The 27,142-nt window shown below is 34.7% G+C and overlaps 1 protein-coding gene across 1 annotated transcript; it reads right to left on the minus strand.

Annotated features, from left to right (window-relative positions):
- Window positions 1–11,187: 11,187 nt before the first annotated feature.
- On the minus strand, window positions 11,188–26,223 carry LOC143245945 (arachidonate 12-lipoxygenase, 12R-type-like). The gene is made up of 15 exons (XM_076492195.1): window positions 26,212–26,223; window positions 25,715–25,759; window positions 23,144–23,272; window positions 21,228–21,325; window positions 20,554–20,686; window positions 18,246–18,341; window positions 17,827–17,923; window positions 17,122–17,239; window positions 15,778–15,870; window positions 15,066–15,125; window positions 14,577–14,680; window positions 14,069–14,160; window positions 13,456–13,632; window positions 11,600–11,763; window positions 11,188–11,394 (listed from the first exon to the last, which is right to left on the minus strand). Exons 1-15 carry the CDS (start codon window positions 26,221–26,223, stop codon window positions 11,280–11,282), a joined length of 1,533 nt encoding a protein of 510 aa, XP_076348310.1. The 3' UTR covers window positions 11,188–11,279.
- Between the last annotated feature and the right edge of the window lie 919 nt (window positions 26,224–27,142).

Raw genomic sequence — 27,142 nt, forward strand, 5'->3', positions numbered from 1 at the left:
TGTACCAACAGTGATGTAATGTTACATAGGGATGTAGGTGTACCAACAGTGATGTAATGTTACATAGGGATGTAGGTGTACCAACAGTGATGTTACATAGAGATGTAGGTGTACCAACAGTGATGTAATGTTACATAGAGATGTAGGTGTACCAACAGTGATGTAATGTTACATAGGGATGTAGGTGTACCAACAGTGATGTAATGTTACATAGGGATGTAGGTGTACCAACAGTGATGTAATGTTACATAGAGATGTAGGTGTACCAACAGTGATGTAATGTTACATAGGGATGTAGGTGTACCAACAGTGATGTAATGTTACATAGAGATGTAGGTGTACCAACAGTGATGTAATGTTACATAGGGATGTAGGTGTACCAACAGTGATGTAATGTTACATAGAGATGTAGGTGTACCAACAGTGATGTAATGTTACATAGAGATGTAGGTGTACCAACAGTGATGTAATGTTACATAGGGATGTAGGTGTAACCAACAGTGATGTAATGTTACATAGAGATGTAGGTGTACCAACAGTGATGTAATGTGTTACATAGGGATGTAGGTGTACCAACAGTGATGTAATGTTACATAGGGATGTAGGTGTACCAACAGCGATGTAATGTTACATAGAGATGTAGGTGTACCAACAGCGATGTAATGTTACATAGGGATGTAGGTGTACCAACAGTGATGTAATGTTACATAGGGATGTAGGTGTACCAACAGTGATGTAATGTTACATAGGGATGTAGGTGTACCAACAGTGATGTTATATAGGGATGTAGGTGTACCAACAGTGATGTAATGTTACATAGGGATGTAGGTGTACCAACAGTGATGTAATGTTACATAGAGATGTAGGTGTACCAACAGTGATGTAATGTTACATAGAGATGTAGGTGTACCAACAGTGATGTAATGTTACATAGGGATGTAGGTGTACCAACAGTGATGTTACATAGAGATGTAGGTGTACCAACAGTGATGTAATGTTACATAGAGATGTAGGTGTACCAACAGTGATGTAATGTTACATAGAGATGTAGGTGTACCAACAGTGATGTAATGTTACATAGAGATGTAGGTGTACCAACAGTGATGTAATGTTACATAGGGATGTAGGTGTACCAACAGTGATGTAATGTTACATAGGGATGTAGGTGTACCAACAGTGATGTAATGTTACATAGGGATGTAGGTGTACCAACAGTGATGTAATGTTACATAGAGATGTAGGTGTACCAACAGTGATGTAATGTTACATAGAGATGTAGGTGTACCAACAGTGATGTAATGTTACATAGGGATGTAGGTGTACCAACAGTGATGTTACATAGAGATGTAGGTGTACCAACAGTGATGTTACATAGAGATGTAGGTGTACCAACAGTGATGTAATGTTACATAGAGATGTAGGTGTACCAACAATGATGTAATGTTACATAGAGATGTAGGTGCTGGTTACATCAGGATCACTAGTTGATATAACCCATTAGTGTTGATGTTTCACTGCATAGGTGCTGGTTACATCAGGATCACTATTTGATATAATCCATTAGTGTTGATGTTTCACTGCGTAGGTGCTGGTTACATCAGGATCACTAGTTGATATAACCCATTAGTGTTGATGTTTCACTGCGTAGGTGCTGGTTACATCAGGATCACTATTTGATATAACCCATTAGTGTTGATGTTTCACTGCGTAGGTGCTGGTTACATCAGGATCACTATTTGATATAACCCATTAGTGTTGATGTTTCACTGCGTAGGTGCTGGTTACATCAGGATCACTATTTGATATAATCCATTAGTGTTGATGTTTCACTGCGTAGGTGCTGGTTACATCAGGATCACTAGTTGATGATGTAATGTTACATAGGGATGTAGGTGCTGGTTACATCAGGATCACTAGTTGATATAACCCATTAGTGTTGATGTTTCACTGCGTAGGTGCTGGTTACATCAGGATCACTATTTGATATAACCCATTAGTCTTGATGTTTCACTGTGTAGGTACTGGTTACATCAGGATCACTATTTGATATAACCCATTAGTGTTGATGTTTCACTGCGTAGGTGCTGGTTACATCAGAATTACTATTTGATATAACCCATTAGTGTTGATGTTTCACTGCGTAGGTGCTGGTTACATCAGGATCACTATTTGATATAACCCATTAGTGTTGATGTTTCACTGCGTAGGTGCTGGTTACATCAGGATCACTATTTGATATAACCCATTAGTGTTGATGTTTCACTGTGAAGGTGCTGGTTACATCAGGATCACTATTTGATATAACCCATTAGTGTTGATGTTTCACTGTGTAGGTGCTGGTTACATCAGGATCACTATTTGATATAACCCATTAGTGTTGATGTTTCACTGTGTAGGTGCTGGTTACATCAGGATCACTATTTGATATAACCCATTAGTGTTGATGTTTCACTGTGTAGGTGCTGGTTACATCAGGATCACTATTTGATATAATCCATTAGTGTTGATGTTTTACTGTGTATTTGCTGGTTATATCAGGATCACTATTTGATATAATCCATTAGTGTTGATGTTTCACTGTGTAGGTGCTGGTTACATCAGGATCACTATTTGATATAATCCATTACTGTTGATATTTCACTGTGTACGTGCTGGTTAGATCAGGTTGATTGATTGATATAATCCATTACTGTTAATGTGTCACTGTGTAGGTGCTGCTTAGATCAGGTTGATTAATTGATATAATCCATTACTGTTGATGTTTCACTGTATCGGTGCTGGTTAGATCAGGTTGATTAATTGATATAATCCATTACTGTCCATGTTTAACTGTGTAGGTGCTGGTTACATCAGGATCACTATTTGATATAACCCATTAGTGTTGATGTTTCACTGCATAGGTGCTGGTTACATCAGGATCACTATTTGATATAACCCATTAGTGTTGATGTTTCACTGCGTAGGTGCTGGTTACATCAGGATCACTATTTGATATAACCCATTAGTGTTGATGTTTCACTGTGAAGGTGCTGGTTACATCAGGATCACTATTTGATATAATCCATTAGTGTTGATGTTTCACTGCGTAGGTGCTGGTTACATCAGGATCACTATTTGATATAACCCATTAGTGTTGATGTTTCACTGTGAAGGTGCTGGTTACATCAGGATCACTATTTGATATAATCCATTAGTGTTGATGTTTCACTGTGTAGGTGCTGGTTACATCAGGATCACTATTTGATATAACCCATTAGTGTTGATGTTTCACTGCGTAGGTGCTGGTTACATCAGGATCACTATTTGATATAACCCATTAGTGTTGATGTTTCACTGTGAAGGTGCTGGTTAGATCAGGTTGATTAATTGATATAATCCATTACTGTCCATGTTTAACTGTGTAGGTGCTGGTTACATCAGGATCACTGTTTGATATAACCCATTAGTGTTGATGTTTCACTGTGTAGGTGCTGGTTACATCAGGATCACTATTTGATATAACCCATTAGTGTTGATGTTTCACTGTGTAGGTGCTGGTTACATCAGGATCACTATTTGATATAACCCATTAGTGTTGATGTTTCACTGTGTAGGTGCTGGTTACATCAGGATCACTATTTGATATAACCCATTAGTGTTGATGTTTCACTGTGTAGGTGCTGGTTACATCAGGATCACTATTTGATATAACCCATTAGTGTTGATGTTTCACTGTGTAGGTGCTGGTTACATCAGGATCACTATTTGATATAACCCATTAGTGTTGATGTTTCACTGTGTAGGTGCTGGTTACATCAGGATCACTATTTGATATAACCCATTAGTGTTGATGTTTCAATGTGTAGGTGCTGGTTACATCAGGATCACTATTTGATATAACCCATTAGTGTTGATGTTTCACTGTGTAGGTGCTGGTTACATCAGGATCACTATTTGATACAACCCATTAGTGTTGATGTTTCACTGCGTAGGTGCTGGTTACATCAGGTTAATTGATATAATCCATTAGTGTTGATGTTTCACTGTGTAGGTGCTGGTTAGATCAGGTTGATTAATTGATATAATCCATTACTGTTGATGTTTCACTGTGTAGGTGCTGGTTAGATAAGGTTGATTAATTGATATAATCCATTACTGTTGATGTTTCACTGTGTAGGTGCTGGTTAGATAAGGTTGATTAATTGATATAATCCATTACTGTTGATGTTTCACTGTGTAGGTGCTGGTTAGATAAGGTTGATTAATTGATATAATCCATTACTGTTGATGTTTTATTGTGTAGGTGCTGGTTAGATAAGGTTGATTAATTGATATAATCCATTACTGTTGATGTTTCACTGTGTAGGTGCTGGTTAGATAAGGTTGATTAATTGATATAATCCATTACTGTTGATGTTTTACTGTGTAGGTGCTGGTTAGATCAGGTTGATTAATTGATATAATCCATTACTGTTGATGTTTCACTGTGTAGGTGCTGGTTAGATAAGGTTGATTAATTGATATAATCCATTACTGTTGATGTTTTACTGTGTAGGTGCTGGTTAGATAAGGTTGATTAATTGATATAATCCATTACTGTTGATGTTTCACTGTGTAGGTGCTGGTTAGATAAGGTTGATTAATTGATATAATCCATTACTGTTGAACATTGATTTCATCAACTTGTGCCATGTTGAAAAACATCTCAAGTCAAACTGGTTCAAGTTCATACACATACCAGTAGAACTCAGTCATGTAATAAAGCTGATCTGTATATTGCTATTGGTACAGTTGAAGTGAGGGCAAAACTGTTACCCAGGGGTAGAACACTGTACTAACAACAACAGCTGCTTTAAGTCTGTGACAAGTAACATGGTTTCACAGGTTTCTCTATTTTATATTAGACAAGAGAACAATATGGCATGTTTCTTTAGAATCTGTAGATGACAGATTAACAGAAATCAGGTGTACTTAAGGTGTGAGAAGAAGATAAGAGATTATGACAATCTATGATTTATGGTGTTAACCCCACCAAGGGATAGGTTACCAAGATAACACAAAATACAAGGAACACCATCATTACAAAATAAATACGTTAACAAAGTAACCTAGTATAAGAAGTGTAGACAAACTAAAATTTATTGGGAACTACAGTAGTATAGTGTATATTTTAGAAGGGTATATGTGTGTGTTTGTAAAAGACAGTTATTATGGTTGTACAGAGTACAGCATCTGTTATAATAGTAGTTTCTGTCTGTCCTGAAAACACTGCACACTTCATTTCAATTAATACACGTTTTGAGCACAAAGATATTAAAAGTATATCAAAGAGTTTGAAAATGTCTCACATCAGATTGTGAAATAACATTTTAAGTTTTTTTATTGATAGTATTAAGCCCAAAAACATATCTCACAATGGCTGGTATTGGTATTAACACTTGGTATTGGTTTTACTGATAAGCAGAGAACAACATTTTAACCTGAAGATGACCTAGAAAGGTCAAAAAGTTGTTCTCTGCTTATCAATAAAAGTGTTAATACCAATACCAGCCATTGTGAGATACATTTTTATTGAATGTGGGTTTCTCTTCATCAAGTACAGTAAATTTTACCTCTAACTAACTTAAAGGAAAAAACAAACAAATTACAATGTTAACTTATCTCTGTATTTAATAAAGGCTTAATTAATGTTAGGCCTAAAACAAGTAAACTTCTACATTTTAATGTCTAAAGTTGAAGATCTTTTATATTCTAGAAATCTTGTATTTAAAGAAGGATTGTTGTAATAAAGACACTGATTTGATTACAGACTTTTGTAGGTCTTTACTCATAAGGTGATGTTAACAACAGTACGTCTATAGCACAGAGTTCTGGGGAAGTACAGGTGAGAATTAAAACCATGCAGAGGACAGTAGCAGCTTTTATGCTACCTCATTGGTGTTAGTTTCTAAAGGTATTGTAAGTAAAGTTCTTTATTGACTTTAGGGGGTTATCTCAAGTCACAATTAGTGATATATAGCCATTGCCAAATACAGTGGAACCCCTCTAAGCGGCCACCCCTTGAAAGCGGTCATTCAGTCACAGTCCCTTTTTGTGTGTTTACATAATCCCTAATTATGTACAGTGGAGCCCCTCTAATCAGGCCAGTTTGTCTCAGTCCCAAAGGTGGCTGCTTTGGAGGGGTTCCACTGTATTCAAGAAACCCATGGTTCGGTCAGAGTTAGTACTTTTCTTTCATGAACGTGATAATAGTTATTTACTAATATGTTGAAGTAGGAGAAAAGGGTAAAGATAAAAGGCCCAGTGGTTAAGGCACTCGACTCGTAATCCGAGGGTCACAGGTTCGAATCTCAGTCACACCAAATATGTTTGCTCTTTCAGCTGTGGGAATATTATAATGTATGATCAATCCCACTATTCGTTGGTAACAGAGTAGCCCAAGATTTGGTGGTGATGACTAGCTGCCTTCCCTCCGGTCTTACATTGCTAAATTAGAGAAGGCTAACGCAGATAGCCCTCGTGTAGCTTTGCACAAAATTCAAAACGAGCCAAACTAAAGATAAAATTGCCTTTATATTACTTTTAGATGAGTAGCACTTTAGATATATGCCTTCTAAATTTCTTAATGGTCCATTATCATTTTGGAGACTGGTTTTGTCTGAAGGTGTTTTGTTAGGTGGATGATTTAATAGTTTTTGCAGCAAGTTTTAAAGAACAGTGAACTATATTAACCTTTGTATCTCATATATTACATAAGGCACTCCTGAAATTAAATTTCTCTTTTTGCCAGTTTTTAAGGAACAAAACTGAATTGTCTTGGTCACCTGGTTATCTCAGATGGTGTAATGTCAGATCCAAAAATAGTGTGTTAACATTAATTAGTACCAAAGATGGTTGTTATAATGGCACTTGTAGAATTTTATTGAAACTTTATTTTACATTTTGGAGTACATACAAAATAGTTAATATAACTGACAAAGAAGGATGTAGGCTTTCATTTTACAAATGAAAGACAAGAATTATTTGAGAGATTTGTTACTGAGGTTACCAGTTTGGAGTCATTCCAGATTTTAAGTACACATGCTGTTGGTTATGGAACTGGAGAAGTTTTGCCACAGTTAGATAATGATGAGAGGGAACATATCTAGACAGTTGGAAAAACTTTCAGATTAAGTTATTCAATGACAGCAAAAGTATGACATGGCATTAAGGCTTTCTGTTGTTGTAGGTGACCATCCCAAAGATGGCATTGACAGGTGCTGACCAGGTTCCTTGCAGGAAGCAGAATAATTAGTTTACTTATGGTATTGGTGGCTTCCTTCAACAGGAATATCTGACCATCTTCATGCTGTATGGTGGTTTGTTTCTCCATCTTAGTGTTCTTGAAGACATTTTTTTTTTGCTGGTTTGACTCTGAAGGAGTAGATATTCTACTGGTAGAATTATGATAGATTTTATATGTATGTATGATCGCAGTATTTGTAGGTATTAACTGTGGTATTCCTGTATTTTCATTCAAATGTATTTATTTCTAGGGATGAATCCAGGGTTGATAAATCAGCATCTATTAGTTGTGTTGGAGAAGGACCCTTGGTAAAAATTTCTTACATTTGTGAGATAAACAACTCTGACACATGCCCACAATCAGAAATTAGTTTACGCTTCATAGGGGTCAGAGTACCTGCCCATTCCCAGTGTTACTTTATATATTTATAAATTTCTAAAGACATCCTTGAAAAAAATAGCACAGTAAGTCAATGTTCATATTTAATATCTGTAAAATGTATTGGTTAAATGAAAGGTAGAGATGTTACCAACCGCTACAGCATCTTGAACACATGCAATTACAGAAGATGGTAAAGTTTGAAATCTTTATGGCATTTTGCAATAGTATTACTGGCACTCAGTGCATATCACCTGCTACTTTAGTACATGTACAAATGTAGATAAGTTGATCTAATATACATTTCTAATTACACCAATTGAAACAAGGTAGGGCTGAATCTTGACTTCATAGATTATACAGTCCATTTTTAGTATGATGATCATATATGTATATAGCTGGGGTACATTCAGTATCCAGTTTTATGTTTATATATACACACAGAGCTGGTATACAGTCAGTCTTTAGTTTGATGTAAATATGTTTATATATACAGCTGGAGTACAGTCAGTGTCCACAAATCAAAGAACACTGTTCACTCTCTAAAAGTAATTTGTGGATTGTTAAATACAGTGTACAATAGTTTATACTGTTCACTATCTAAAAGTAATTTATAGGTTGTTAAATACAGTGTACAATAGTTTCCACTGTTCACTCTCTAAAAGTAATTTATAGGTTGTTAAATACAATGTACAATAGTTTATACTGTTCACTCTCTAAAAGTAATTTATAGGTTGTTAAATACAGTGTACAATAGTTTATACTGTTCACTCTCTAAAAGTAATTTATAGGTTGTTAAATACAGTGTACAATAGTTTATACTGTTCACTCTCTAAAAGTAATTTATAGGTTGTTAAATACAGTGTACAATAGTTTATACTGTTCACTCTCTAAAAGTAATTTATAGGTTGTTAAATACAGTGTACAATAGTTTATACTGTTCACTCTCTAAAAGTAATTTATAGGTTGTTAAATACAGTGTACAATAGTTTATACTGTTCACTCTCTAAAAGTAATTTATAGGTTGTTAAATACAGTGTACAATAGTTTCCACTGTTCACTCTCTAAAAGTAATTTATAGGTTGTTAAATACAGTGTACAATAGTTTATACTGTTCACTCTCTAAAAGTAATTTATAGGTTGTTAAATACAGTGTACAATAGTTTATACTGTTCACTATCTAAAAGTAATTTATAGGTTGTTAAATACAGTGTACAATAGTTTCCACTGTTCACTCTCTAAAAGTAATTTATAGGTTGTTAAATACAGTGTACAATAGTTTCCACTGTTCACTCTCTAAAAGTAATTTATAGGTTGTTAAATACAGTGTACAATAGTTTCCACTGTTCACTCTCTAAAAGTAATTTATAGGTTGTTAAATACAGTGTACAATAGTTTATACTGTTCACTCTCTAAAAGTAATTTATAGGTTGTTAAATACAGTGTACAATAGTTTCCACTGTTCACTCTCTAAAAGTAATTTATAGGTTGTTAAATACAGTGTACAATAGTTTCCACTGTTCACTCTCTAAAAGTAATTTATAGGTTGTTAAATACAGTGTACAATAGTTTCCACTGTTCACTCTCTAAAAGTAATTTATAGGTTGTTAAATACAGTGTACAATAGTTTCCACTGTTCACTCTCTAAAAGTAATTTATAGGTTGTTAAATACAGTGTACAATAGTTTCCACTGTTCACTTTCTAAAAGTAATTTATAGGTTGTTAAATACAGTGTACAATAGTTTATACTGTTCACTCTCTAAAAGTAATTTATAGGTTGTTAAATACAGTGTACAATAGTTTCCACTGTTCACTCTCTAAAAGTAATTTATAGGTTGTTAAATACAGTGTACAATAGTTTCCACTGTTCACTCTCTAAAAGTAATTTATAGGTTGTTAAATACAGTGTACAATAGTTTCCACTGTTCACTCTCTAAAAGTAATTTATAGGTTGTTAAATACAGTGTACAATAGTTTATACTGTTCTGTGTGACATGTATTATGTCTATCACTATATTTTTGTGATTAGTCTGGTAATCTGTATTTTTCTGCAGGTTGCTGGTTACACCTTTAGTAGAGAAACAGTAGGATTTTCACACTAAGTTTCTGATGACTGTCACATCTAGGTGCACATTCTCAATATTCACCATCAATTTGATGACCAGTAGATTTTGCTTGTGTGTAAATATATAAATATTGTTTTAAACTAGGATGTTACAATGTCATGCAGAAGTACAGGTGTGGTTAGATATTGGCTGAATGTGTTATTTTCTTTACAAAACAGGTGGTGGTTTGATAACACACTATGAGATTTAGCAGGAATACCTGAACCGGATCTTATTTAAGTTTTAATATGAGGCAGGTCAGTCCAATTAAATATATATAGTTGGTTAGTTTATTAGGACTTTTAAAAGTTTCTTTTAGGTCTTTTATTTTTATATTTATGAGTCAGTTACAGACTACTTTCTACAAGTTGATTGGATTCATTCTTTGTGCAGTAAACAAGTCAGCTGAGAATTTTTTAAGCACACACTACACTTGGTATAGTTTTTGAGAAATATAATATGAGCTCATAGCTTGTACAATGCATGTGACCATGAGATTGGCTGATGTAATTCTGGTCAGTGGCGACCTTTGCCTTGTCAATTAAATCACAAAATATTTTTATTACATCAATAAATGAATGAAAACTTGTACATGGAAGTTTACTTGAGTATTTTTTCATAACCTTATCTTAATCACGTTTGTTGAATAATATTATTTTCTATAAATGTACCTTATGACAGTTAACTTATAGGTGAATCTGTTGCTATAGTAATAGGTAAAGTCCCCTACCTTATAGTTCTTTGACCTTACTGGCATTTGTTATATTAAGAAACACTTATGATAACGAGAGAGAGAAAAAACATAAATGTTTTGGAAGATTGGCTTTTGTATCTATTTTCCTCTGGAGATTAGTAGAATTTGCTGATTATTTATGTGAGTTATCTTATTAATTTATTAAGCAGAACAAAGTTGAATTAACTGTGATATCATAATGATAGTTTAAAGTTCATCTTACATGGTACTGTGTTACTGTTATATTTCAACTGTCCCAGTAACTGGAAACATTGATCACTGTAACCAACCTAATAATCCATATATTTCTTCTGAACCAGGATAGTTCACTTTCTGAAACAACTCTGAAGGTTTTCTTGTCCACAGTGACATCTGTATATTTTATTCATGGTCTCAGAAAAACATGTGGGTTCAATGTGGGTAAACAACCTGAAACCCAAGTGCTTTCAGAAGGTGGACCCTTCTTCTTCAGAGACAAACTGAGAAGGGTAGTGTAATTGAGTGGTCTTCCAGAAAAAAAGGTATTTATTTTTCCATGTACTATTGTGTGTTCCATTGTTGGTACACTGTGTTAAGCATATTTTGTTTCAGAAATGAAACAATACTTAAGTAATAAAAATGTGAACCCTGAGGAAAACAAATGTGATTAAAGAATAAATGTTGATTGAATACTCAGTTCACACCACTGATGTATTGGTTTTACACATTTTTATAACAAAAAGTTGCTTTAATACGAAATTAAAAACACAAACTCACTACATATGCCATGTTGTAATTAAAGCACAGTTTTGCTGCCTCTTAGATGCTAATAGAATTTGGAATAATCCTGGGATCCAGCCACGGGTAGGGAAACTCTGCACTTTCATTACGAGCTTGAATGTTTGCAGTGATGTCTTTCAGCTCTGCACGAAACCTAACAACAAAACAGTAACTGTAAACAGAAGTACTGTCTCATAAATTGTGCTTAGCTTAGTGAGTTAAGTTTACCGTGAGGTACAGTATCTAATAACTGTGCTGCTTAGCTCAGTGAGTTAAATTTACCGTAAGGTACAGTATCTAATAACTGTGCTGCTTAGCTTAGTGAGGTAAGTTTACCATGAGGTACAGTATCTACGTACTTTTCGGCTGCCTTCACACAAACTGGATGGTACAGGTACTTTACTTCAAAATCTCCCAGTGGCTTGGTTCCTAGACGACTCAGCAGTTTTGTTATGACCATTATATCGAGGGAAGTTTCTTTGTCAGGTAACACCTTCAGCACATCTTCAAGTGTGTGTGGCCCCTAGAAACGTGGTGTAGATGTCTTTGCTTATAGAACAACAATGAATTCTATATTTACTAACTTGCTAGAAAGTTTGTTATTTAATTATATCTTCAAATTTCAAGTACTGGACTCCTAGTGGCAACAAACTGACTAATAAATTGGATAATTATATGTAATCCACCCAGGGATTAAGTACATATTGTTTTAATGGTGGATGTAACATCACATTTATGAAGCAAGTTGGTTATATTGCTGGTGATCCTTTTGTTAATCCTGTGTCTTATACAATAGTTTGAGGTTAGAGCGAGACAGTTACCGAATAACAAGTTATCACAAACTGTCTGTTGCACGATTCATGACTTGTTGTGTCACAGGTCTAAAATGACGGTCTCGTAAACAGTGACCGAGACATTATATGGAATACGGTGAACGTACGCATTAGTCCTGGAATTCAAACAATAAATTGTAGATACTACATAGCTGTAGTTACAACTTGGAGATGTAAATATAGTTTATTGTGTTTTACATTTTAAGGTAGAATTGAAAATGAAAATGATATTAAATAATAAAGTTTATCCATGAATGTAGCTTATAATTGTTTTTAAACTGAGAGTTTGTGTAAGTAGTTACTTTAAAGATTGGATTTCAAAATTACTTCACTCTTATTGGATAGGTATATTTATAGCTATGTGATATCTATAATCTAGTGTTTGACTTCAAGAATTAAACATGTGAAACATTCCAAATAACCACCAGACTCTGACAAGTTTTTGGATTCCCTCAATCAAGTGGTTTCATGTTTCCTTTTATCATTACTACCCAAGTAACCCTGCTGTTGGATAGTTATGAACACTGGACATCAGTGACCATCCTTATGTACCCTTAAGATTCCTAGCTGATCCTTTAATGGTCTGATATTAAAGTATTTAGTAAAACTGAATTTTCATTTAATTTTAACAAATATCATTGAGGTGCATTTTCACCTTTTGTTCACATGTGTCCACCAGAAAACAGTACATGTTATGGAACTGCCACACTTTCTATCTTGAACCACATCACTCAGAGAGCCATCAGCATTAGAATTCTTATTAGATTCAAATTAGCTAAAAAATGTGCCCATCTTGTCCACAATGAGAAGCATTGTTTGTTTGTGTTCATTGTACTAAGTCAATTTGGGGTTATTTACGTGACTGACAAATAATAAAGAAGAACCTCAAAGTTGTGCACAGCTGCTGTTCATAGGTTTAATGTACCACACACATATTGTAGAAACAACCGGCTAACACAATCCTATTTCAGCAGTGAATAAATGTAATTATTTAATGTGAAAAAACTGTCTTAAGGATACACCCTTAAACTGGAGTCCATGGGGAAAAGAACAGTCCCATAACTTCTAATGATCTGAAGTAATAGTAAGGTGTTTGTGGTGTGAATTACTTAGATGTATTAATACATCAAACTAAGTAGAAATTGTAAGAACAGTTTACTCAAACCTTACCTTTTTATAATCTTTCTAAAGTATGTTTAGAAAATAAGTTTTTTATATGAATGAAGCAGCTAAGATTATTATGTTTTAAGTGTTTGACATCATCTTGGTAAACTAAGTTGGTTGGACATACAAAGCTGAATTAAAACAAGGATTTATATTACATAATGTATACATGTGAGGTGATAGAAACAAGGGCCACTAGTGTAAAAAGTTATGCCCACCTTGTCTTTTGGAACTTCTGAAGGTAGGATTCCAGGATAATTTGGTGGAAAACCATATTCCTCATATTGCAAGAAGTTAGCTGCAGCATGACCGATGCTACAGATTGCAATTACAACAGTTACCATATCAGTAACCTGTTCCACAGTGGTGAATTTTACATCTTGTCCTGGTACACCCTGATAATTAAATAAATACATCATCGTACATTCTTGTAATCCACGTCTTTAGAAGTTAATTAGTCATAACCTTATGTATATGAACTTGAGAGAAGTGTTTCATAAGAGTAATTACAACTATAGGTTATGTTAGAAATAAGTTCCTAATGTAAATATTTGTAATAACTAAACTTCATTCACTATATATTCTCTACTTTTAAAGTGCCATTTATAATACATAATAAATGCTCCCACAGTTTGAACACTGTCGTCATAAAATCAACTGGGTCAGTGTTTCTGAATGTTGGTTCTAGCTAATTTACCACTGTGTTTTCTTATGAATAATGATACTGGTCTAATTTAAAACAAATAACCTTGTAGTAAATGTTGATGCTTAATAATTAAATTCATATCACTGCCATTAGTTCCACATACCACAGTTTGACCATCTACTTACCACCAAGCCAATACCACCGTCATCTCTACTCAAAACTAGTTCTGCTCGCCAATTCTGGAGTTCATCGTCTTCGATAATCTTCTGCGGGTCGTCTGTAGGTGGGTAGAAGCATATATACCAATTAGAACCTTTAACAGCATCAGGTGATGATGGCTGCTGTTTGAGGGTTAACGTCCACAAACTGACACAGTAATATAATTAATGTATGTTTTATAGAACATAGATGTAACATTAAGATGTACGTTTTTTGTTTCACATTTTATGGTTGAAGGATATGGGGTAACAAGATATTCTGTGATAACATACTGTAAAATGGAAACATGTTACGTTTCATCCAGAAGCCCTTGTACCTCAAGATAAGGTTTTATAAATATTTGTTTGCTCTATTTTAATATACATAACTCTCCGATCACTACATGGTTGGGAATCCGGAAATAATACAGTTTACCAGATGCTTCAAGAACAACAATAAATATGAAATTGGCCTTCTGATGTAACTACAACATACCGTAGTAAAACTGGACAACTCTGGTGACATAGTTATGGATTGCTTTATAAATAGCAATAGAATCATCTCTGTAAGGGTAGTTTGGAAGAACGGTAGGATCATCAACCTACACATAGTAAAAAAATATCACACATTACTGTACCCGAAGATACATTACAGTCAACTACAATTTTGCCAGTATAATAATAGTAGCGTATTATGCATTAAGAATCCTGTGAAAGTAGAACTCTGATTCCACTTAACCGTGAATTGACTTATGAAAGGAAACATTCAAAAAGTTTCTACCACAAGTTAAAAGATACGACTCCTTCCAACATGCTAGTGGTTGGCCTCACCTTTGACACAGTGTGTCCTCTTATCATTAATGTCTGTGTTGATAGCTTGTTTCCTTATTTCGATAATACTTGTTAAGGTAACTTAGTCTTGCTATGGTGTAAACATAATATTTCCTTCTCTCAAGTCTATGATTAAATGACATACAACTCACGTTTCCTCGCTTTGAAGTCGTTAGGTATAATACCATTGACATCCACCTGCCACTTCTTGAAACTGTTAATAGAAATAAAATAAACATATACAATACACCTTTAAATATGTAGTGACACTGAAATGGTACATCGGAGTATAATACGAGAGGCTGCACTGTGGATTTCTTCTCCAGCATAGTTGTAAGTTTCAAATATAGAAATTCATTTTACTGTGTAATTTGAGATCCTGAATAAATAACCAATTTTTAATACATTTGGTTATCCTTTTTTTTTATGTTTACAAACATAAGTGGAAAAATGAAGGAGTGATTTCACCGATAAACTGTAAGTGTTCATGGGCAAACCTTCCTGGACAATAAAATATATTGATGTAATATGTCACTACAGAATAATGTTTATGGTGTAAGGTTTAAAGCACATTTAGTAATTTATAGTTGTATATTATACATTGCTAGTACATATTTTTAATCCATGGTGTCTAGGGGATAGTACCCCTTTGAAACCAATAAACCCTTTAGAATTGCACATTCTAAAACAGTAATAAATATAACCAGTCCATATGCTCTAATTACTTTAGAAAATGATGAATTCCCGTATATAAAAGAACCACAGCTGATAGACGTTAATGAATGTGTGTGAAAGTAGTTCGTTTATAAACGTTTTGATTATGTAAACTGTAGGTTACAAACAGAATATTTGTTTATAACACTTACCCCCTTTTGACAAGTTCAAACATTCCACACCTTCCCACCGTCATGGTCGTGTCGACCCAGCCATTTTCAGATAGCAGAGATCCTAGCGCTCGTCTATACAAATACATTCAAGTATTCTATATCTCTCTCTTCATGATGTAGAAGATTGTCAGTATAAATTGCACACCTCAAGCCATAAAATTAATTTAAATATCTTTTTCTTGAAACGTCTTAGATGTAAACTTACACTTGACAGTCAAGTACAATAGAAATATCTCCACAACAAAAACTTTATCTACAATATAACCACTTTAGTTCTGTTATATAAACTGTGTTAGATGTCACACATTTTAGTGTGCTGGTTCTGCACGACATCTTGTAATTTTAAAATTTAATTAATATTGATGCATAGTTAATGTGAAAAATAACATTGTTTTTCCTTTATAAAAACAAATTCCTAATGTATTTAGTAAATCACTTTGCTTGTAAGAAATATAATCCATTTTTAATTTTTTTCTATAAATCAACACAGTACACAGTGATTAGTAAATACCCATGAAAATCTAACCCATATAAAAAGCCAGTATCTGTCACATCGCATCACACTTAATTTCTCAAAATAGAAAGAATTATAAGAGCTAAAATGCATTTATCCAGGTAGAGTAACTGTATTACTGTCTGCCCATTATGATTTTGACGAGGGTACAATCATGAGAAGCATGTGTGTGTAAGTGTGCATGAAACCTTGTAAGAGTAGTGAGTGTTGGTATAACAAGCCTAAAGTAAAGATGTAGTGTGGGATCACCTAGTCCAGAAACAAGTGCATATAATTTATAATGAATGTAAAACTACCAATTTTTTAAATCAAATTGTTTTATTTTCCGTTCCATCACCAGTGTTTTAATAAAACAAGACATCGACTTGCACAATTTGTAATTCATTTGTAAAGTTTTAAAAACATAAGTTAAAAACAACCTTTATTTCATCTTGTATTTCAGTACACAGACTAACAACAACGTTAGCTCACACATTACCAAGCTACATGACACAAAAGCTATTGTTGGAACACGGTTTTCTGTATATTAGTAGTTGTTAATTTAAACCAATAATTATTGTGTGAATACCTCAAGAATTCTTTTCAATTGACTCACAAAAGACGTTATTGATGTTTGACTGCCTTAGTTGCATTGTCCTGTAAGGCTTGATTTCACACAAGTTATTTATAACATATGAGGTTAGGATAGGTGTGGTAGTACTTGACCCATGATCTGTGACAAGTCATATTTTAGTTGATTAATGTTGAATTAACTCTGAAATAACAAAATTAATAACAGTTAAGTCAAAAAAAATAATTTTTCAACCTACCCATTGATAGCCAGAAGATACAAGAAATGTGGAGCCATCAGTTTAAACAGTGGATGAGATAGAGAGAGATTTCTATGGGTACACACAACCACTCCTTCCATCAGCAAATGGGTAAAACCTGGAACAGAAATAATTATTTGCAGTGCTTAGCCAGAAAAAAGCAAACAATCTATATTCAAGTCCTTTGTTATGATGGTGCAGCATTTATCACCATTACAAATATTGCACAGTATATTCTCTGATAGATTGTTTAGCCAGAGATACCATGATGACACTTTGAACAATGGACGGAAACTGCCTGTTGTGGAGACAAGTGTTTTCAAAAGTCCTCAGATGAAAGACAGAAGACTTTCAAAATGTTGTCCTCTATACTTGTGTCTACACAACAGGCAGTCACTGTCCATTGTACAAAGTGTCATCTTACATAGCACATATTTTAAGCACAATATTCTAAAATATTTATTACATAAACACAATGGTAAATGCTTACTGATGTTATAAATGTTAAATATTGGGTCTAAACCAGATTTGTTTTACAGTACTCTGAGAGTTTTTCATATTTTTAACACTGATCGATACTTATCACTGATTTAACTCTAACATTAACCTGCTTTAAAATATACAATAACCGTTGAACTGTTTTCAACTGTCAGGATTATAATGGTTGAAAGAACTAGATATAAAAACCAAACATTCAGGTCCTACCTAGGTGTGTACATGACTGATGGTAAGAAGCGTCAGCGTTGTTGTAATATAATTTGGCCAACAACCATGTATATTTAGAATCACTTGGTAAGAAAACCTATTGAAACAAATATAGGTATTACAATTATTAGTTCTCTCTCCAAGGTTAACAGCGTTAAAATGGAAATTGAACAGATAATTTAATATCATTGTTTATTTCTTACTGTCATTTAATGGAGTTTAAATTAAAAAATTCAAACCATTTCACATACATACCTGTTTATTTTAAATTCACTAAATCATGACCACTTTTTAAAGTGAAAACTTGCACGATATGTTGGATAGTTAGTCCATATAAATAAAGCACATGAAGTTGAGGTTTGAACACGATGTCACTGAAGTACTTTTAACTTATTGGGAATAAACTTTACAAATCTCACCGGATTATCTGGACCCTTGTCTTGAAAAAGTTGGATTGCAATTGGCATCAATTCCTTTCTGTCATTCAGGAAGAACAGAGCAAGGGGAGCTGTGAGCTGAAATAAACAAGGAGTGGATACAGACAGTCAAAATACAGTCCTTTCAACAAACCTATTTTATATATGGGCTTACAAACTGTAAGAGTAGTCAGTAGTAGGGATACTGGGAACATTAATAGTTTGATTTGGTTTGTTTTGAATTTCATGCAAAGCTACACGAGGGCTATCTACGCTAGTCGTCCCTAATTTAGCAGTGTAAGACTAGAGGGAAGGCAGCTAGTTATCACCAACCACTGTAAACTCTTTTACCAACAAATAGTAGAATTGACCATCACTTTATAATGCCCCCACGGCTGAAAGGGCGAGCATGGTTTGGTGTGACGTCGAACCCGCAACCCTCGGAGTATGAGTGGTGTGCCTGAACTACCTGGCCATGCCAGGTCACATTAATAGTAATATAAACAAAAGTATCTGGCATTGTTAAAATGTACTAAAACTTAGTCTTTTTACCTGCCGGTGCATTTCCATTTGTTTCTTTGAAGTGATAGGCAAGTAATAACGTATTTCAAATGACCAGAGTAATAGGTGGTTAAATGTTACAAATTAAACCTCAATGAAACTGGGATCCAGGTTTTAAACATTCAAATAGACCCCATAACATAAAACCTGTAACACATTAAAAACGAACAGATGAAGAAAGACGTAATTTAACAGTTTCAGATCCGCCATTGCCACATGGTTGGGGCGCTTGACTTCGCAATCTTCGGGTCAAGGGTTCAAATCCTATCCTACCAAATATGCTTTCCCTTCCACCGTGAAGGAGTCATAATTATACAGGCAGTCGCACTATTGTTTTATAAATAAATAGCTCGAGAGGTGGCAGTGGGCGGTAATGACTAGCACAGAGTCTTCCTACAGCTTTGTGCGAAAAACAAATAAAATAGAACTTCCTCAAAACGACACATCAACAGTATGTTTCTAGACCAATAATATGAAAATAAAATGTTGTACGAACATCTTTAAAACATACTAAAGCCTTTGGAATGTTGATCAAATGTTTGTCTTCATTTTTATCAAACAAGGGAAAATGTGCATATTTTAAAGCAGTAAGTAATTTAAATCAGGGGTTCGGTTCCAGTAGGGAGACATACCAAATTGCCCGATGTGGCTTTACTATAAGAAAACACAAGTTTCCTAGTATAACTCGAGAATAATACCTAACAACTTTAGTAAATAACAGCTCAAAATCTTGAAAAGTAAAATTCTGTTTCATGAAAAGAGTTCCATTTTGAAAAACCTACATCGTGTGCATATTTCTAGACGAATAATAAGGAACATTTTACATGAAAATCTTAGAAAATTTGATGAAATAAATATTTGTTTTGGAAAAAGGAAAAATGTGCATATTTTGAAGCATGGTTAAAATAAGGAACGATACCATCTAAACCTGCTGGGTTTCAACATTTTAAGGAAAATAACACATTTTGAATCTCCCGTTATAAATTGCATTTTCGCACACGTGAAGAAATAAGGAAGACACAGAAGTTTTAGCACAAATGACAGCTTAAGTATTGACAATTTGTATGGAAGAAATTTTGAAAACCATCGAATGTATATTTCCAGAATAATTTATTATTTTCACAAAAATCTTCAGTTTAATTTTGTTTTTGTTTTTTTTTGAAACCGATAATGTTTATTTTTTAAAGCAAAATTACTTGTGAAATTCGTCCGACCTCCCTCAGTAAACCATATTTACAGCGTAGTACAGTGGTAATGTTATCAACCCACTAATAGGCTTGGTATCACTGTGTAACCACTTGGACGTATTTCAATTTTCTCGGTTGGCAAATATTCCTGAACACGTTGGTTTAGTTTTTTTTAAATTAGAAACGATTCCTTTTATTTGTGACCCATTGTGTCTCGTTCAAACCAAAAGGTTGCGAAACATGGACAGCATTTGTGGTAATTAATATCAGGGCGTTACAACACGTATTCTAATCTGTAGTGCAACTGTATATAGAAAAATACAATATCACTATTTAATGAGTTAGGCCTCTCCAGACCACAATATGTCTGTTTCATATTAACATGTTAGTAAATCCCTTAATCACTAAATTAAATTATTTTCTTCCATTTCTAAACGTCTGGAACACCCACATATTTTTTAACCAGATAAAGAACAGACTGTTAAACTTAAATCAGATAAATATTGGTTCAGTTTGTAGTTATTTCAATGTGTCCAGTTAAACATAATATTTAGAAAAGTTACCAGGCGAGCATCTCTGCAGGAAATATCTTTTAGTATCTCCAGGTCAACAATAAACAACCGTTTTTGGGACAACGCCTTCTCTAAAGTCAGCCCTTCCAAAAACGGTTCCACCATTTCCGGTTCTACACCAAACCTGTTGAAAGCAAAATTTCACCAATGAATTTTTAACAGTTTTATTTTAAAAGAAAAAAAGACAACTGAATCGAAATATTTATAAAACTTTATTTACATTTAACAAAAGTATCGCAGATCTGAAATACACTGTTTTCTAAGTATTGCGTATTCGTACCAGTACCCGTAACTCTAACATTTATTAACCTACGTGCAAATCACTTTTCATCAACGAATAAAATACAGTAATGACACGCATATTGAAATACAGTAATGACACGCATATTGGCTTTTTAAACAAAGCGTATCTGATAAACAGATTCAAGTCCCTATAGCCGCTTATGAACCTCTGTTAAATAAACCGACTGTTGATAAAATTCAGAAATTTAGGGCACATACATACCAAATATATTGAAACGTGTAAAACTATATAGTTTTATTTATGGCTATTACAGTTAATACAATCAATTGTCACGTACCCTTCTATGTATTATCCACATGTATAATATCACTGATACAAGTGAATGATAATTATTTGTCCATAAAAATAACCTGTCACTTACTTTGACGGGATTTCTGTGCACAGAGAAATGAGGACGGGATTAGCTCCTTGGACTCTCTGGAGACCAAACCATTTGTCCTCTGTCCAGTACTTGACACACTGCCAATTTTAATAAGAAACAGAACATCAAAACCTCATTTTATTGTGTCCGTAATCTATTGAACCCTGACAAGTATACAACATGACTCTCTTTACAATACGGTGACAATTTCAAGAAAAACTTAGACATGCAGATATACAGCTGAACAATGAAAACAAGTCATTGTGTTAATTAAGACAATGTTGGTAACAACAAAACCAACAATATACACTTAATATCCTATAGTCCTTCAGTTATTCTTAATACAACAGTGTGGATTAATTAACCCTAACAGTTAACATAACTACCCTTGAAACAATGTCTCACTGTTCAGTAATACAACAATGTGGATTAAATAACCCTAACAGTTAACATAACTACCCTTGAAACAATGTCTCACTGTTCAGTAATACAACAATGTGGATTACATAACCCTAACAGTTAACATAACTACCCTTGAAACAATGTCTCACTGTTCAGTAATACAACAATGTGGATTAAATAACCCTAACAGTTAACATAACTACCCTTGAAACAATGTCTCACTGTTCAGTAATACAACAATGTGGATTAAATAACCCTAACAGTTAACATAACTACCCTTGAAACAATGTCTCACTGTTCAGTAATACAACAATGTGGATTAAATAACCTTAACAGTTAACATAGCTACCCTTGAAACAATGTCTCACTGTTCAGTAATACAACAATGTGGATTAAATAACCCTAACAGTTAACTAGTCATCACCACACACCATCAACTCTTGGGCTACTCTTTTACCAACGAACAGTGGGATTGACCATCACATTATAACGTCCCCACAACTAAAAAACTCCAGTAAAATAAAAGCTTATTTGAATTTGAATAGTCGGTTATGATTTATTGGGCGTGATTTTTATCACAAATACTCGTGTTTCGTATCAGGTATGATATTTCAACTGAGATAAGTAGACGCGAGTCAAATCCGACAGTTTTTTTTTGTTTAGATAGGTACCTTAGTTGATAGAAACTGCACGTTGAAGAAGACTGTATACTTACACCACAAAACAAAGTGCATTAATTACTGTTTTTTTGCCTCGTTGTCGTTTTTCTATTATTTGCAGTTTTTTTTGTCTGTCTTAACAATAAAAAGGAATTAGATAATGTAAGGCGATTTCTAGAAACAAAGATAAGGTAATCGATATTTGTTTCGGAGTTTCTGTGTAGTTTATCTGATTTGTAAATAGTTATATTCTCGACTCTCTTACAGACCTGTATATTGAATGACCGGGGCACTACAGACATGTTGCGCCATCTGCAGGAGACTGTATAAAACAACTATACATTTTATACTGTACATTATTCGTTCAAAGAGAAGTCTTAATATTTTAAAACTACTGTTAAATTATATGAAGGGATATAATCCCGAAATAAGGTTTTTCAAATATTAAGTTTAAAAATATTTACACTTTACCAATCGCCTCATTTATTTATTTTTATTCTATGAAAGTAACGCCTAACAATAAATTATTGTTTAATTTATATTTCAACACACAAATGTCATTGTGATCATAAATTACAGTCACGTAAGCAACTACTTATTTTACTGATTGGCTCAAGTGCACGAGCTTCCGAGGCCACTTCTAAATTTTGTAAAGGCCCCACGAAGTTGCGTTACTGCTTCCCGTTGTCCTGTGAGTTACAAAAAAAAACAACCCACAACGATAATTTTCCTGGTTACTTTGAAAATTCCAGTTTAAGAATAAAGCTTTGCCATTGTCAGCTCTTGTTACCAGGTGTTACTTGGCACCGAATCTAAATTGCCTTGACCTCATAAGTCTGCAGCAGCGCTACCTACCTTTGGTTCTTCAAGGCTGAATTTGTATACACTTTTCAAATCTTCCAAAGACTCCCACTTGTCTTTACTAACTAGATTGATGAGGCTAGTTGTTAGAAGAAGGTTTCCTTTCGTCTTCATGATGTCCCACTGTAACAACATCAGAGAAAGATTCTAAAAGTGTCTATTATATATCATTACTTCTCTGTTGATATAAGCATGCACCTCGCAAACCTCAGCATTTAAGTTATATTCCATCAACTTTGTGTAAGAGATAATTCGATTATTCTTAACTTTACAATATACTGAATTTCTATTTAAAGCAAGGGTACAAAGGTTATATGCCGCCGCCCGTACATTCGAACTTTTGGCCACAGGGATGGCAGTCAGTCAGGAGCACCCACCGTTCATGCTAAAGAACTGACTATCACTCTTGTAACGCAACGGTAACTTAAAGTGCGGGAAATGACGCACAAAATCGAAACCGGCAAGTGACCTAAACATTATTAGTCAAACCTGCTTATAAATTGAATGTAACCGTAAAACACAAAATACGAGGGCTGTTCAAAAAATACGCGGACTGACGTCATAAAACAAAATGTACTTTATTTAGAAGTTACAGGTCTGGGACCCCTTCAAAGTACTCTCCTCCCCAACGCACACACTTATCCCAACGGTGTTTCCACTTGTTGAAACAGTCCTGGTACGCTTCTTTTGTAATGTCCTCCAGCTCCTTCGTCGCATTTGCCTTAATCTCGGGAATCGTCTCAAATCTTCTTCCTTTCAAGGGTCTTTTGAGTTTGGGGAACAAGAAAAAATCGCAAGGAGCAAGGTCAGGTGAGTATGGGGTGGGGGTGGGGAAGAACAGTGATCGAGTGCTTGGCCAAAAACTCACAAGTTCTGAGGCACAAATTTCGCAGCAACGCGGTGCATCTTCAATTTTTCGGTCAAAATCTCGTAACAAGATCCAACTGATATCCCACACTCTTCAACAAGCTCCCTGACAGTCAGACGTCGATTTGCCGGCACCAGGGTGTTGATTTTGTCGACATGTGGGTCGTCAGTTGACGTGGAAGGACGTCCAGGACGCTCATCATCTTCAATGGACTGTCGACCATTCTTAACACGTTCATGCCACTTGAAATATGCCGTACGCTTCATAGCAACATCACTGTAAGCCGTGTTAAGCATAGCAAAAGTTTCAGTCGCAGATTTTCCAATTTTAACACAAAATTTCACAGCCAGTCGTTGCTCCTTCAGGTCATTCATCCTGAAATCCGCCAAACGAAAAAATCGCACTTCACTTAAAACCGCGTAGCTAATACACAAATGAAGATATCTGCAATCGGGAAATGGCGTCGTAATCAGCTGATCTGTGCGAACCTAGCGACACCAAGCGGATTCCCTGGAACCAACTGGAGCCGCGCAATTCAAACAGTCCGCGTATTTTTTGAACAGCCCTCGTATCTCGGTGTCTTTGTCTAACTAAAATAGTTTATGAACATCTACAATGTAATCCGTAAGTTAAACAAATAATTATTACAATTTGTTGTGATTTATACAAAAATTACTAATACTATCTGCCGCCGTCACTAATTTTGAACTACTAACTAGTGAGGAAGTCACAAGCAGGAATTGACTGTCATTCTTATAACGTACACACAGCCAAAATTATGAGGAATATTTTGTGAAGTCGCTCAGATTCAAACTCGAAACAGATCCAAATCCACCCTCTCGTAGTTGAAACTTTAACAGGAGTCGCCCCTACCCCTTAGTTGATACGTCCTTACCCTGAACGCGACGAGATCCTTATTACATCCTAAATACCACAGAGCCATCATCTTACAAAATAAAGATTTATAGTGTGTCAAGCGAAACAACACAAAATGTGTGTGTGTGTGTGGGAGAGAGCAGATGTAACCTGTGACAATCATAAACAGAATACAAAATAAAATAAAACATCCAACGTTTAGAATGTAAAATTATCAATTTTAAATAAAAGTACTAGAGTTCCAGCACGCAATTTGGTTGGCTACATGAAACTAACTTATTTTACCATCGTTCGTTATTAGCCACAACTGATGGTTATCGCTATAAAAAAAATGAGGGGGGGTCAAAATTTCTTACAGGAAAATTTATTAACCACTCTCAGTCAATGGGACCGAACTCTGGGGATTGGGTGGGTTACAAAGGAGTGTCGCGTTTCCCGGTATTCAAATTAGAAGCACAAAAACTTCCAAAAAAATCTCTGCTTTCATCCATATTTGGCCACGAAGACGCAGAGTGTAGGAAGCTGACCGAGACAGTGAGCTTCTGCTACAAACTAAAGAAGTTAATATGAGACGCGTACAGCACTTAGGTACTTTACAGTGGTAAGAAGCTGAGGTGTCACTGATTCTCTCCATGGACAGAACTCCAGAAAACCGGAGAGAAAAACTTCCTCTAGTCTCTCACTTCTAAATTAGGTAGAGCTCGCGCAGATAAGCTCTCGAAATTCAACGAAACAGAATAATTTGTGAAAAGTTTAAAACACAAATACCAGAAATGTTCAATAATTTTCGTATCTCATTTCCTCTCTCGATTTATCTTTACCTTGTAGTCTCCCTTGAACATCTCGTCTTGTGGTAATTTCCAGCTCTGAAAGAAAACAAAAAGCGAATTACTTTATAACTTGAATAATACATTACTAACTTCACACGTTATTACGAAACATGACATGTTGAGAAATCTCCTAGACAATAATCACTGTAAACAAACATTGTTTTGTGATAGGCGCTAATGTTGTGACAGTGGCACATTGGTGCATGCTAATACAAACCAACGGATAGTGGCCAACTGCAACAAATTAAGAATTCTAATTTTCTATATTCTTTAGTGCCATTGTCATAACACAAGTTTAAAAATGTTATTAGAATATTGTGTAAAATAAATATTTACAAACCACAGATCTGGGAACTGGAGGAAAATCTTAAAGTGTGTACCACGTTGCACATAAAACACATAAACATGGTGGGGAATTTTTTTTATAAATCCATCGAACGTAGACAAAAATCAATGTGCCAGGTAATGTGTATGTCACATTCAACTACGTTCACGATCATCACAGGACAGATAAACACAACATTTTAAGCATTGTATTGTGGGAACGGAAACCGAACACATATAACACAATGATATTAGAATAAGCCAGCTGAGGTATCCGTTCAACACTGAGGAGGAGATTATTAGAGACCCCGAAGTATTAACTTAGTAGTCAGATCACAACACCTGTATGACTCCTCGGGGGCTCTCAGAGGTTCAGTGAGAGTCGGTCAAGAGGCTTGCTAGTAACAGACAGACACACGCACACATTCACTGACAATATTAAACATAAATTTAAACATCGTCAACAATAGTGCAATTAAACCTAAATAATCCTACAATTAAACCTAAACAATCCCACAATTAAATCTAAACACATACAAAAATGTGTAAAAATGGCTGGTTTGGGTTAAGAATTCTTTTTATGTAGAGGAGCGAACAACATTTCGACTTTCTTCGGTTATCGAAGAAAGAGGTAACTGACCGATAGCTGACCACATGCTTGAAGGAGGTTGTGTAACTGAGTGTAGGAATGTAGAGGGTGTGCTTAGATGATTGATTATATTTATTAATATAGATATAAAGGTGTTCCTTTGTATTGGTTTATTTTGGGCTTGAGTTGTTGTATAAGTAAGGGTTGTACAAGTAGAAAAATGGAAACCAGATTCAAAGAACACAAAAAGTCACTTTTACACGTTTTCGAACACTGCAAGTCAAATAAACACCATATAACCAAAGAAAACATTCAAATACTAAATAAAGAAACAAACATAAACAAACACAAAATTAAAGAAGCCTTACTTAAACAACAACTCAAGCCCAAAATAAACCAATACAGAGAAACAGATTTATTACTAAATCAATAAATATAATCCAACATCTAAGCACGCCCTCTACATTCCTACACTCAGTTACACAACCTCAACCCAAACCAGACGT

This window comes from Tachypleus tridentatus, chromosome 3, assembly GCF_004210375.1.
Source record: "Tachypleus tridentatus isolate NWPU-2018 chromosome 3, ASM421037v1, whole genome shotgun sequence".
Classification (NCBI taxonomy): Eukaryota; Metazoa; Arthropoda; class Merostomata; order Xiphosura; family Limulidae; genus Tachypleus; species Tachypleus tridentatus.

Coding starts and splice junctions, on each gene's coding strand:
- LOC143245945 (XM_076492195.1), bottom strand. Junction 21,326..23,143: donor TCAGCCTTGAAGAACCAAAG/GTAGGTAGCGCT, acceptor TAAAATTGGCAG/TGTGTCAAGTACTGGACAGA. Junction 15,126..15,777: donor TTTGAACTTGTCAAAAGGGG/GTAAGTGTTATA, acceptor TTCTATTAACAG/TTTCAAGAAGTGGCAGGTGG.